Source organism: Cyanistes caeruleus, chromosome 13 (assembly GCF_971803275.1).
Source record: "Cyanistes caeruleus chromosome 13, bCyaCae1.hap1.1, whole genome shotgun sequence".
Taxonomy (NCBI): Eukaryota; Metazoa; Chordata; class Aves; order Passeriformes; family Paridae; genus Cyanistes; species Cyanistes caeruleus.
Window position 1 is genome coordinate 1178656 of NC_141713.1, and position 12234 is coordinate 1190889.

The 12234-nt window shown below is 49.8% G+C and overlaps 2 protein-coding genes across 3 annotated transcripts in view; one reads left to right on the forward strand and one right to left on the reverse strand.

Moving 5' to 3' along the window:
* The window catches only part of ITGA11 (integrin subunit alpha 11), a 32162-nt gene extending 28677 nt beyond the window's left edge, over positions 1–3485 (forward strand). For both annotated transcript variants that reach the window (XM_086848851.1, XM_086848850.1), the window contains exons 25-30: positions 71–184; positions 819–905; positions 1340–1450; positions 1830–1925; positions 2185–2298; positions 2521–3485. In XM_086848851.1, coding sequence (XP_086704977.1) covers positions 71–184; positions 819–905; positions 1340–1450; positions 1830–1925; positions 2185–2298; positions 2521–2592 — 594 coding nt within the window. In that variant the 3' untranslated portion in view covers positions 2593–3485. The remainder of the gene's footprint in view (positions 1–70; positions 185–818; positions 906–1339; positions 1451–1829; positions 1926–2184; positions 2299–2520) is intronic.
* Positions 3486–5942: 2457 nt separating this feature from the next.
* On the reverse strand, positions 5943–11742 carry FEM1B (fem-1 homolog B). The gene is made up of 2 exons (XM_086848853.1): positions 11399–11742; positions 5943–9097 (listed from the first exon to the last, which is right to left on the reverse strand). The coding sequence occupies exons 1-2, from the start codon at positions 11644–11646 to the stop codon at positions 7462–7464; spliced, it is 1884 nt and encodes a 627-aa protein (XP_086704979.1). The 5' UTR covers positions 11647–11742; the 3' UTR covers positions 5943–7461.
* Between the last annotated feature and the right edge of the window lie 492 nt (positions 11743–12234).

A 12234-nucleotide genomic window follows, 5' to 3' on the forward strand; every position in this document is an offset into this window, starting at 1 on the left:
GGATTTGGGATCTGTCCCGGGAGATCCCCATCCCACGATCCCGACACATCCCTGCACTCTTCCCCGGCAGCTGCAGAACCTGGGATTCTTCCCGGTGCAAGGCTTGACCCTGAAGATCACCGTGCCCGTGGCCACCCGGGCGGGCAACCGGCTCCTGCTGCCCACGGAATTCCGGGCGGATCAGGTAGGACGGGATTCCAGCCCGGTTTAGGGTGGGATTCCAGCCCGGTTTAGGGTGGGATTCCAGCCTGGTTTAGGATGGGATTCCAGCCTGGTTTAGGGTGGGATTCCAGCCCAGTTTAGGGTGGGATTCCAGCCCGGTTTAGGGTGGGATTCCAGCCTGGTTTAGGATGGGATTCCAGCCTGGTTTAGGGTGGGATTCCAGCCCAGTTTAGGGTGGGATTCCAGCCCGGTTTAGGGTGGGATTCCAGCCCGGTTTAGGGTGGGATTCCAGCCCAGTTTAGTGTGGGATTCCAGCCCGGTTTAGGGTGGGATTCCAGCCTGGTTTAGGATGGGATTCCAGCCTGGTTTAGGGTGGGATTCCAGCCCGGTTTAGAATGGGATTCCAGCCTGGTTTAGAATGGGATTCCAGCCTGGTTTAGGATGGGATTCCAGCCTGGTTTAGGATGGGATTCCAGCCTGGTTTAGGATAGGATTCCAGCCCTCCAGCCCCATCCCACAGCGAGCCAAACTCAATCCCAGCTCCAGCAAATCCTGGGGGGTTCTGAGAATCCCCAATTCCATCGGGATGCGAGCACAGGGAAGCCACTACCACAACCCCTGTGTCCATACTGGAATTCCATCGGCTTCTCCCACAGGAAAACACCACCTGCAGCATCTGGGGGAACACCACTGACTACCGGAGAACCCCAGCGGAGGAGGACCTGTCCCGCACCCCACACCTGGTACCTCCACGGGGCTGATCCTGCCTCCAGGATACCCCAAAAACAGGGAAAAACCTGGAACAGGGATGGCCCATGGATAAAAACTCCAGATGCTGGAATTTTCAGGAGATTTTTAAGCCCTTCGGTCGATCTCTTTTTCCCCTCAGCCAAATAAATCCCGTCGACACTCGGGATTTACGGGGAGGGATTTTCCAGCTCGCAGAGATCGGGATCGTTTTTTCCCAAGTGAAAACTGGGAGGGAAAGAACAGCACAAAACCCAGCAGGACTGGGAAGCTCGGGGTGAAAAAAGGGGAGGAAATTTGAAGGCTGTGAGGATTTGGCGGCGCAGGAGGACAGAGACGCGGGATTTCCCTCCCTCAGTGCTTGCCAGGGATGAATCCCGGCGGGATTTTCCCTCCTTTTCCAGCCACGATCCCACATTTCCTTTTGCAGAACCACAGCAACTCGGACGTGGTTTCCATCGACTGCGAGGTGAAACTGGCCCCCAACGAGGAGCTGAACTTGCACTTGCGTGGAAATCTCTGGATGAAGTCTCTGAAAGCAGTGAGTGCTCCACGGAAAACGTGGATTCCCGGGAAAAATCCCCCAAAAAGGAACCTTTACACCCCAAAAGTTTGGGATTTCTCCCATCCCCAGGGTAGCCCAGGCGTGCACGGGGTGATTTTCGCTCCCACGGCCTCTCCCCCTAGGGGATTGTGCACCCACAGCTCCTCGCCGTGGATTGTTTCATTCCATAATTAACTAATTCATGCAGATTTAATTAACCTAAAACCTGCTGTCATTCTGCCCCGCATCCTTCTCTCCCATGGGGGCAGACAGAATCCCTTTGGATTGGTTGATCCGTGGGGATGGGATGGATCCCGTTGGGAACGGGGGCTCCTGTTCCATGTGGGACGAGCTGATCCCAGCCCTCTCCGTGCAGCTGAAGTTCAAGGCACTGAAGCTCACCACCAACGCCGCGCTCCAGCGGCGCTTCCAGAGCCCCGTGGTTTTCCGGGAGGAGGATCCCAGCCGCCAGGTGAGCCCCGGGATACGGATTCATCCCAGAGTTTTGGGGCGCTGCCACACCCTGATCCCGCTGGGAAAATCCCTGTGGATGGAGGGACCCAGGTGTGGAGGAGCTCGGTCAGAGCCGAGCTCTGGAATCTCCGGATTTCCAGGAAAACCGAGCTGGATCCTTCGGCGCAGCATTCCCGAAGGAAGGGGTGCTCGGCATTCCCGCTCTCCCCTTCTCCTGCTGCTCCTGCCTGGAATCCTCAGCGTTTTCTCTCCTCCAGATCACGTTTGAGATCTCCAAGCCTGAGGAATGGCAGATTCCCATCTGGATCATCCTCGGGAGCACCTTGGGAGGTCTCCTGCTCCTGGCCCTGCTCGTCCTGGCGCTCTGGAAGGTGAGCAGCGCTCAGGCCGCGCATTTTGGGGGAATTTTGGAGATTCCCAGGCGTGAGGAACCCTCTGGATCCGTGTCCGGCGCTCCTCGGCGCCACCAAGAATCCCAAAATCTCCTCCAAAACCCCTTTTTTCCGTATAAACGATATCCAGGACCAACTTCCAGCTGATATCCCATCCGGAGCTCCTGGGATAACGGTGGGATTTTGTTTCTCTTCCCACAGCTCGGGTTCTTCAAGAGCGGGAGCCGCCGGCGAGCGGCAGAGAGGGAGCAGAATTCCCAAGGGATGGAGTGACTCTGCCGGGGCCAGGAGCCCCCTCCCAGCTCCGGAGATTCCCGGGATCCCGAGGGATTTGGGGGCTGAGCTTGGCTTTGCAGCAGGAGGAGAGAACGCCCCTTGTGGGACAGCACTTAAAAGCCATAAAAAAACCCTCAAACCAACTGAAATTCCCCCAAAAAAAACTCCTGGGAGGCGCTTCCAGCTGGGATTCCATAAAAAACCCCTCAAACCAACCGAAAATTCCCAAAAAATCTCCTTGGAGGAGCTTCCGACTGGAATTCCATAAAAAACACCTCAAACCAACCGAAAATTCCTAAAAAATTCTCCTGGGGGATGCTTCCAACTGGAATTCCATAAAAAAAAACCCCCTCAAACCAACCGAAAATTCCCAAAAAAATCTCCTTGGAGATGCTTCCAACTGGGATTCCATAAAAAAAGCCCTCAAACCAAGCAAACATTCCCCAAAAACCTCCTCAGAGGAGCTTCCTGCTGGGATTCCATAAAAAACCCCTCAAACCAACCGAAAATTCCCAAAGAATTCTCCTGGGAGCTGCTTCCAAGTGGGATTTCTCCGAGGCGGCAGCAGCGGTGACGAGGGGACACCGACGTGAGGGGTCCCTGATGCGGGGCTGGAAAACTCCTTAAAATTTAATAATATCCCAAAAAAAAACCCCATGGATTGCTCCTTCCCGTGGCGGAGCTGTGGCGAATCCTGGGCTCTGCTGGCCACGGCTCTCAAACTGCCCCTTCGTTAAACGGAGTAATTAAGCGGAGGCGTTAATTAGTCTGAATGCACTGAACGAAAAATCTCGTGATTTCAAGCACCTTAAACGCCAAAATTCCAGCTGTACATAATTTTTCTGGAAATGGGAAGGAAAGGAGGAAAAAGGAAAATAAAATAGTAAAAATCTTGGGGAAAAAAATTAAATTTTAAATACTTTTTTTAAAAAAAAATTAAAATTTTTAATAATTAATAAATTTTTAGAAGTTTTTTAAAATAATTTTTCGATTTTTTTCTTTACATTTTTAATTTTTTAAAAGAAAATAAATTTTTAATAATTAATAAAAAATATTTTCAAAATTTTTAATAATTTTTAATTTTTCTTTCAATTTTTAAATAAATTTTTAATTTACATTTTTAATAATTCATAAAAATATTTTTAATTTTAAAAATAATTTTTCAATTTTTTCTTTCAATTTTTAAATAATTTTTAAAATTTAAATTTTTAATAATTAATAAAAAAGATGTTTTAATTTTTTAATAATTTTTGAATTTTTTCTTTAAATTTTTAAACACTTTTTTAAAAAAAAATTACATTTTCAATGATAAAAATTTTTTTACACATTTTAAAATAATTTTGCATTTTTTAAAAAAAAAAAATTTAAATAATTTTTTTAAATTTAAAATCTTTTTTAAAAATTAATTAGTAAAGCAGTTTGATGAGTTTTGTCCCAGCAGAGCAGTTCGGGGGAGCCCACCTGTATCATACCTGTACATAGCTGGTGCCATGGAAATCATGGAATTTTGAGGGCGGGAATACGCCCTCAGCATAGCGGAATTATTTATGCTAATATTAATTTTATGGAGAAGAGGGAAGCGGAAGGTTCTGGATGCGGGATGAGCTTCAGGAAATACTTTTCCTGGTATTTTTTAAGGAATAAAAATACGGTATTTTAAAAATTCCTGGTGTCCTGTTTCCTTTTTCCCGGGATCGGGGTGGGGGAGGATAAATCCTGGAATTTTTCCATCATTTCTTTCCATGGGATGCGAGGTTTTCCCAGGTTTTTGAAAGGGATGCGCTCGGACGGGATGAGTCGAGCGGAGCCTTTGGGAGACCCAAACTTTGTATAAAACAGGATTAAAAAAATATTCCCAGATGAGATTTTCCATCCTCACCTGGAGCGGGAATTCTGCGTTTCCCAGGTTTTGGTGGATTGGGAGCTCCGGGGTCCGGCTGGGGTGCAAGGATTCCCCGGAGAGCCCAAATCCTGGGATTCCCATCCAAGGAGGAGCCGGGGATCCCTGAGCTCAGCCCACGGGATCCTGCCCTCATTCCCTCCCACATTCCTGGGATTTGGATCCCGGCACACGGAGGGAAACAATCGGAGACCAGCCAGGAACAGGCAGCATCCTCCAGGATTTCTTATAAAAATATAAATATAAATATAAATATAAATATAAATATAAATATAAATATAAATATAAATATAAATATAAATATGTATTTCAAATAAAATTATATTATATATAATATATATAATTATATATTACATTATAATATATGTATTATGTAATTATAATTTTATATTTCTATATAAATTTATATATTTTTATACCTATATATATTTATATATACATTTTAATATATTTTATTTATGTAAATATAGAATATATAGAAATATTTTACCTAATAGGTAATACATAAATATATTCATATATATTTATATTTTTTGTTTATATTTTATATGTGCACATATATATTTTAATATATTTATATATTATTATTATAATGTGCATATATGTATATATTATATATAGTATATAGAGTATAGTACATAGTGTATACAATATAATATATAATATATAACATATATAGTATATAGTATATAGTATATAATATATATCTGATGTCTATTATAAAATATATCTATAATTTATATTTTATATATATGTATATATATGTATAATGAATATGTATTTTCTCTTACTCATATCTATATATGTATAAAAATATAATTTAGATATATATTTATCTATTTATTACCTATATATATAAAAATTTATTATCTATATTTTTATATATAAAAATTTATTATCTATATATATATATATCCATATATATCTATATATCCATATATATCTATAAATCTATATATAATCTATATATCTATATATATCTATATATAGATATATGTAGATATATAAATATATATAGGTATATAGGTATATAGATATAGAGATATATATAAAAATAAAACATGTATGATAGATCTATTTTATAAATATAAAATATATATTTATATATAAATATAAAAAATATATAAATAGAAAATATATATTATATATAAATACAAAATACATATTTATATATAAATATAAAAATATATAAATAGAAAATATATATTTTATATAAATATAAAATACATAAAAATATAAAATATATATTTAAACTGCCAGGAATTTCCTTGCTCCTTTGGACTCCTCAGCAAAATGCCACCTTCCACCATCCCAGGTTGCTCCAAAGCTTTCCTTGGACAACCCCAGGGATTCCAGAGATCCCAGAAAACCGAACCCAGACCCCAAAACTTTTCCCTCCGAGCGACACAAACCCTGTGACGAAAACAAAACCACAGGAATCCCAAACTAATTCCACATTCAATGTTTATTTCTTTGTCGTACAAATAGAAACGCGTGCCCCCAAACCTCGCCTCAAAATTCCACCCGGATCCTTGGTTTTTTTTTTTTTTGTAAAAACAAAACCAAACAAGAACCAAAAAAAATAAAACCCAAAAAAAAACCCCCACGGAACATTCGTTCATCCTGACAGTTCCAAAGGAACGGAGGCTCCGGGAGCCTTGTCCCAACATTTCCCCGTCGGAGCATCCGCCGCTCCTCCCAAAGTTCTCCGGCCACGACGTTCCCGTACAATCGCTCGCTCATCAAGAGCTGGATGAAGAGGAGAATTATTGATTTCATCATAAAAATCAAGTTTTTAACAAGAGATTCATTAATTTCTTTTTTTATTTTATTCCCCCCCACCATACCCAAAGGAGTAAAAACCCATGAAAAAAAAAATCCTCGAGTCCGATTCGGGGGAGGCACAGATTCCAACGCTTCTTGGAAAATCCGGGTTCAAGGAAGACTCTCTTTGGCGGCAGACGGCTCCGTCGGGAAGATTCGGAATCCACGAGTGCAGCCGGACAGACTTTGAGCCAAACAAACAAAAACAAAAAAAAAAACCAAAAAAAAACAAAAAAAACAACGAAAAAGGTGCGTGTTGAGCGTCGAAACGACGGAGAAAAACCCCGAGTTAAAAGCGGTTTTGAAATGTTGGGACACACACAAACGCAAATTCCCTACCCAGTTTCTAGGGATCCATGCATGATGTTTGGATAGGAGCGACGGAAGAGCAGGAAAAGAAACGATGATTCCGGTTTTTTGCGGTCGGCACCAAAGTTTGGTGGGGTTTTTTTTTTTTTTTTTGGTTTTTGGGGTTTAATTTTTTTTTTTTAGTCCGTAGGTGATTCAAAACTTACTGGAGCAGCGGGAATCGAGAGCTCGCTGACGGAATTCAACCCCTGGGAGCTGAATTTCCACCCGGATTTCCTAACGGAGCATCCCTTGCGTCTGCAGCTGCTGAGAATCGCTGCCCAAAGGGAATTTTGGATGGAAACGGGGATTTTAAAACGTTACCGCCGTCCTCAGCGCCGGCTGAAAGGCAAGAAAGCGCGGCGAGGTACGGGAGAACCCTAACCCGACCGCCGCAGAATTCCCGGGTTTTCTTCTCCCGCCTCACGGCCGGGAGTCGGAAATCCCATCCCGCGAATCGCGCCGGGCACGAAAACGTCCGGCGGGATTCACCTGGGGGATTCTTCTCGTGTTGCTTAGAAAACAAAAGAGCTAACGAAGGGATTCCTTTAATTAAAATAAAATAAAAAAGAAAGGGACCAGAATCTCAACCATCGGGTTCAGCCAGAGGACAACGATGTGGCGTTTCCTGCCCCCGCCCCCTCCACCACCTCCACCCGAGAACCGAGGCCGCAGACGGAATCCAGAGGAACCCAAAACCAAAGGGATGGAGAAAAAGGATTTCATGGACACGGGTGTGTTCTGCTGTCTGCTGTTGTCCCGGGATAGCACCACCACGAAAGGTCGGAGGCGGCCTAGTGGAACTGGACAAACTCCTCCAGAGTTCTGGGGATCTGGTTTTGGTAGCTGATGTTGTAGATCCGCACGGCGCGGGCAGCCAGGCACTTGAGACTTAGCTTCATTTGAGTTTTAAGGAGGATTTCCGACACCCCGGTGGTGCTTTTATCCAGAGGGGTTTTCTTCTGCTTGTTGGTCATGTCCGTGTGGGCGCCGGCCTCCACCAGGCTGATGATGATGGAGTGCAACGTCAAGAAGTCGCTGATGGGCCGGTGGTACTGCACGATGATGTGCAGAGGGCTGTTCCCCTCGTTGTCCACGGCGTTGACGTCGGCACCGCAGTCCAGCAGGAGCTTGGTGACCAGAGCGTTGGGGAAGCTGCAGACGTCGTTGGTGTGGAAGTCGTCGACGGGCGTGCCCGAGTTGACGGCGTGGTGCAGCAGGCTGGAGCCGTCGCGCGTGCGCGGGTCCAGGTGGATCAGGTTGTAGATCTGCTTGTTGATGCGGGACTGGTCCTCCTCGCTGCACTGCGTCTTGGTGGAGATGCACACCAGGTAGAGGAAGGTGAAGATGTTGCACTCGTAGTTGTCCGTGGCCGTGTGGATGTCGGCGTCCGGGGTGGTTTTGATGCGCGCCATGCCCTGCTCGATCTCCAGCACGCTGCAGCGCAGGACGCTCTCGATGTCCTTGGCCTTCACGGGCTCGTTCAGGTGGATCATCTGCGAGAAGACCTGAGCGAACCTCAGCAGGTCCTTGTGGGTGTTCCTGTTGCCTTTCTGCCGCAGGTGCAGCGCGTGGAGCCACAGCTTGATGCACTGCTCGAACTCCATGTTGTCGGCGTAGACCGCGCCCCGGTAAATGATGGGGTGGGAGACGTCGATATTGTCCGAGCCCAGGATTCTCTCCCGCACTATCAGGCCTTCCATGTGAAGGGCGTCTCTGTCCTGCCTAATGGACTCTAATTCCTGAGGGGTCCTGCATTCTGACCTGTTTCCGTACGCCTCGATCTGGGGGAGCACCTCCTTCTCGATGACGTTCTCGCTGTCGCGGTACCTCTCCAGCATGGCCAAATATAAATAGTGGTAAGTCTTCAAAATGTCGTAGTTCTCCCTGTCGTTGGCAAATGAGGCCCCCAGCAGCTCCAGAGCTTCGATCCTGCTCCTCCTGTCGCAGTCGGCGTGAGCCAGCAGCAGCTCCACCACGTCGGCCTTGCAGCTCTCGGCGGCCACTTTGAGCGGTGTCATGCCGTGCCCGTTGACCATCATGGCCGCCTTCCACTTGACCAGCTCCCTGACGATCTCCAGGTGGCCAGCCTCGGCGGCGAAGTGCAGCGCGGTAGCCCCGCAGTGGGCCTTGGCGTTGGGGTCAGCGTGCTGCTCCAGGAGGTAGCGCACCACGTCCGTGTGGCCCTTGTAGGCCGCGATCATCAGGCAGGTGTTGTCGTACTTGTTGGCGATGCTGATGTTGGCGTTGTTCTCCACCAGGTACTTGACGATGTCCAGCCGGCCATCGAAGCAGGCCGCCCGCAGCGGCGTCGAGTTGGTCACCGTGGTGTGGTTGACGTTGGCGCCGTGGCTCACCAGCAGCTTGACCACCTCGAAGTGGCCGGCCCCGGCTGCGCACCACAGCGCGGTGGCCCCGTCGATGACGAAGCTGAGAAGGGGAAGACGGGGACAGGGAGTTAGGTCGATGCTCTTCCGAAAGCTTCCCGCACCCAGCCACCGACGGGGATTTCCCAGCCAGCCCTGGATTTCCAGGAACTCGCCGGGACGAGGCCGAGGGAGCGCACGGAGCGTTGGAAGTCGGAGCTCCGAAGGGACCAAAGGGGTTTGGCCACCTCCAAGATCCCACTTACAAAACTCCAGCCTTGGTTTGGAGAGCTCTGGGAAGAAGAGCTCTAAAGGATCCCTTCGGTGCCACCGAGTGACACATTCCAGACCAAGAGAAACCTTCAAATGGACATTTTGGCACAAAAAAACCTCCCAGATTTAATCAACAGCAACAGCCCTGGCTTCAGAATTTCCCATCACTTCCCCTTTCCCCTCTCCCCGAGCTGCCGATCGAGGTCCCGCACCCTGAACCATCCTGGCAACCACAGAAGGAACCTCGGGAAGAAAATAAAAAGCTGAAAAAGCAGAAGTTGTGAGCTGGGCTGTTCCACAGATCCGCGTGGCCCTGCAGATAACGGGGAAATGAGGGGACACATCCCCTTTTTTCAAGCTGTTTTCATCCCCTTAACCCCGCAGGTAAAATAAAGGATTTGTTTTTGCCATTCCTGGGTTTTTGAAGGATTTAAATGAAGAAACAAACGGGCAGGATTCACACACACACCCCCCAAGGCACGTCCCGAACACACAAGAGGGAGAAATATTTCCAAACAGCCACGTTCCCCGAAGTTAAAATATCCTTAAGATCAGAATTTCACTTTCATTTTTAATTTTTAATCATTTGGTGAAGCCCTCGTAGCTCCACAGTGACTGTTTGTAAATCCAACACCTCCAGAGGCTCTTTAAGATCCCGGAGAGAATTCCCAGTGGGAAGTTCCTCATTTTGGATGCAATCCCATGAAAATATTCCCGTCTCAAAGCAGGAGGAGAGGCAGGAGGGGGGATTTTTTACCAACTCGAGGGGATTTTTTTTGGTGTTTCGGGGTTCCAAGTGGAAAGCCCAGAGGAGAGGAGCTGCTGAGCCACCTCATCCGACAATCCTCGGGAATCACGTGGGCTCTGCTCCTCTCTCTGCATCCACTGTGCCTCCGACAGCTCCTCCTTCCATCTGTGCCAGGCACAGCCTCTGGAAAACACATCCCCACCCCAGCCAGGCACAAATCCAGCGTCTGCTGCCGGTCAGGGGGCCCTTCCTCCAGGAATTCTCACCCCAGGAATTCTCAACCTGCTCTCAAACGGGAGGAAAAAACCCCAAAAACCCAAAGAGCAAGAAGGGAAAAGGAAGGAATTAAAATCCAACCGCACAGGGAAGTGGTTTGTGAAAACTGAGTCACCTGCAGAGGCAAAAACGTCCCAGAAAGGGCACTCTGGCCCAGCAGAAGCTCCCTGGGCTGTGAATATTGTCCTGTCCACATGGGGAATTCCTAAATGGAAAATTTATGGCTCGGAATGCATCAGGTGGGACCCAAAACCCACGTGGTGTTTAGGTGGGGATGTTGTGAATTCATTCCCAAGCCTGGCAGCCTCCCCTGTGGGCCTGGGAAAACGGGAGAGCAGATCTGACTTCCCAAAAAAATCCTGGAAATGTTTTCAAACAAATCCTGGAAGCTCTGCAGAGGGCAGGGAAGCGATCACAAATGGCAGGACAGCCTTGGAAGGGACCCACCAGGGCCATCAAATCCCAGAACGCTGAGCGGGACGGGGCCTACCAGGGCCACCAGATCATGGAACAGCCTGAGCTGGGACCACAAGGACATCGAGTGACAGAAAACTGAGCTGAGAATCACCAAGACACTGAATAATCAGAGCTGGGACCGCAAGGACCACCAAATCACGGAATCCTGAGCTGGAAGTTATCCACAAGGTCCACCAGGTCATGGAACAGCCTGAACTGAAGAGAGTCACAAGCACCATCAGGCCACAAAACCCTGAGCTACAAGGACCCTGCAAGGACCAGCAGGTCATGGAACAGTCTGAGGTGGGACCACAAGGGCCAGCAGGTCATGGGATAACCTGAGGTGGAAGGGCACACAAGGCCATCAAGTGACACCATCCCGAGCTGGACAGGCCCACAAGGCCCACCAAGAACAGTCCCAGTTGACAAGAACCCACAAACACCACCGAGCCACAGAACCCAGAGCTGCAAGAACCCCACGAGCACCGCCAGCTCCGGGAACACCCAGCTCCGGAGCCAGCCCCAGCAAGGCCCAGCACCGTGCGAGCTGCCAGGGGCCCACCAGGCCCTCCCGGCCGCGCTGTCCCTCAGCCCAGGCCGGGCCGCACGTACCCGTCGAAGCGGACGGTGCCGGTTTGCTGCGTGTGGACGCGGTAATGCTCCAGCAGCAGCCGCACCACCTTGGCGTGCCCGTTGCGGGCGGCGATGATGAGCGGCGTGGAGCGCTGCCCTCCGTGCTGGCTCACGTAGCCCAGCAGGTATTTGATGTCGCTCTCGGAGCGGTTCAGCAGCAGCGCGGCCAAGGTGAGCACGCGGCCCTCGCTGGCCGCCTTGTACACGTACCCCGCCAGCCCCTCCATGGCCGCCTCCGCCTCCGCGCGGCCCCGCCGCCCGCAACGGCCCCGCTCGGGCCGGCCCGGCTCTGCCCCGGCCCGCTCCGTCCTGCCGCGGAGCCCCGCGGGGCGCACATGCGGCCGCCCCGGGGCTCGCCGCCCCCCGCGCCGCGCCGGCCCCGGCCCCAGCCCCGGCCCTGGCCCCGGCCCCGGCGGCAGCGCAGCCGCGGCCCCGCAGCCAAGGCGCGGCCCCCCCGCCCGGAGCGCGGGCCCGGCCGGCACCGCCGCGCTCCGCCCCGGAACCGCCGCGCCCGCCCGCCCGCTCAGCGGGGCCGCCCGGCAACAGCGGCCGAGCCAGCCCGTTCCGGGAGCACGGGCGGCGGGCGGGGAAAGCGCTGCAGAGCGCGGGGACCGAGCTCGGCCATCCCGGGGTCACCGACGGATCTTTGCTCTAAAAGCGAGTCCGAGCGGGGGAGGCCGAGCTCGGCTGATTCCGAACGGATCTCGGCTGGAAAAGCGCTCCAGAGCGGGGAGGCCGAGCTCGGCCGTTCCGGGATCCTGAAGGGATCTTTGCTCTAAAAGCGCCTCCGAGCGGGGAGGCCGAGCTCGGCTGTT

Bases quoted from the DNA above. Each gene is read 5' to 3' on its own strand.
- FEM1B (XM_086848853.1), bottom strand. From the start codon at position 11,646: ATGGAGGGGCTGGCGGGGTACGTGTACAAGGCGGCCAGCGAGGGCCGC. The intron at 9,098-11,398 runs GTACGTGCGGCC...TCCCCTTCTCAG, and splicing joins GGCACCGTCCGCTTCGACGG to CTTCGTCATCGACGGGGCCA.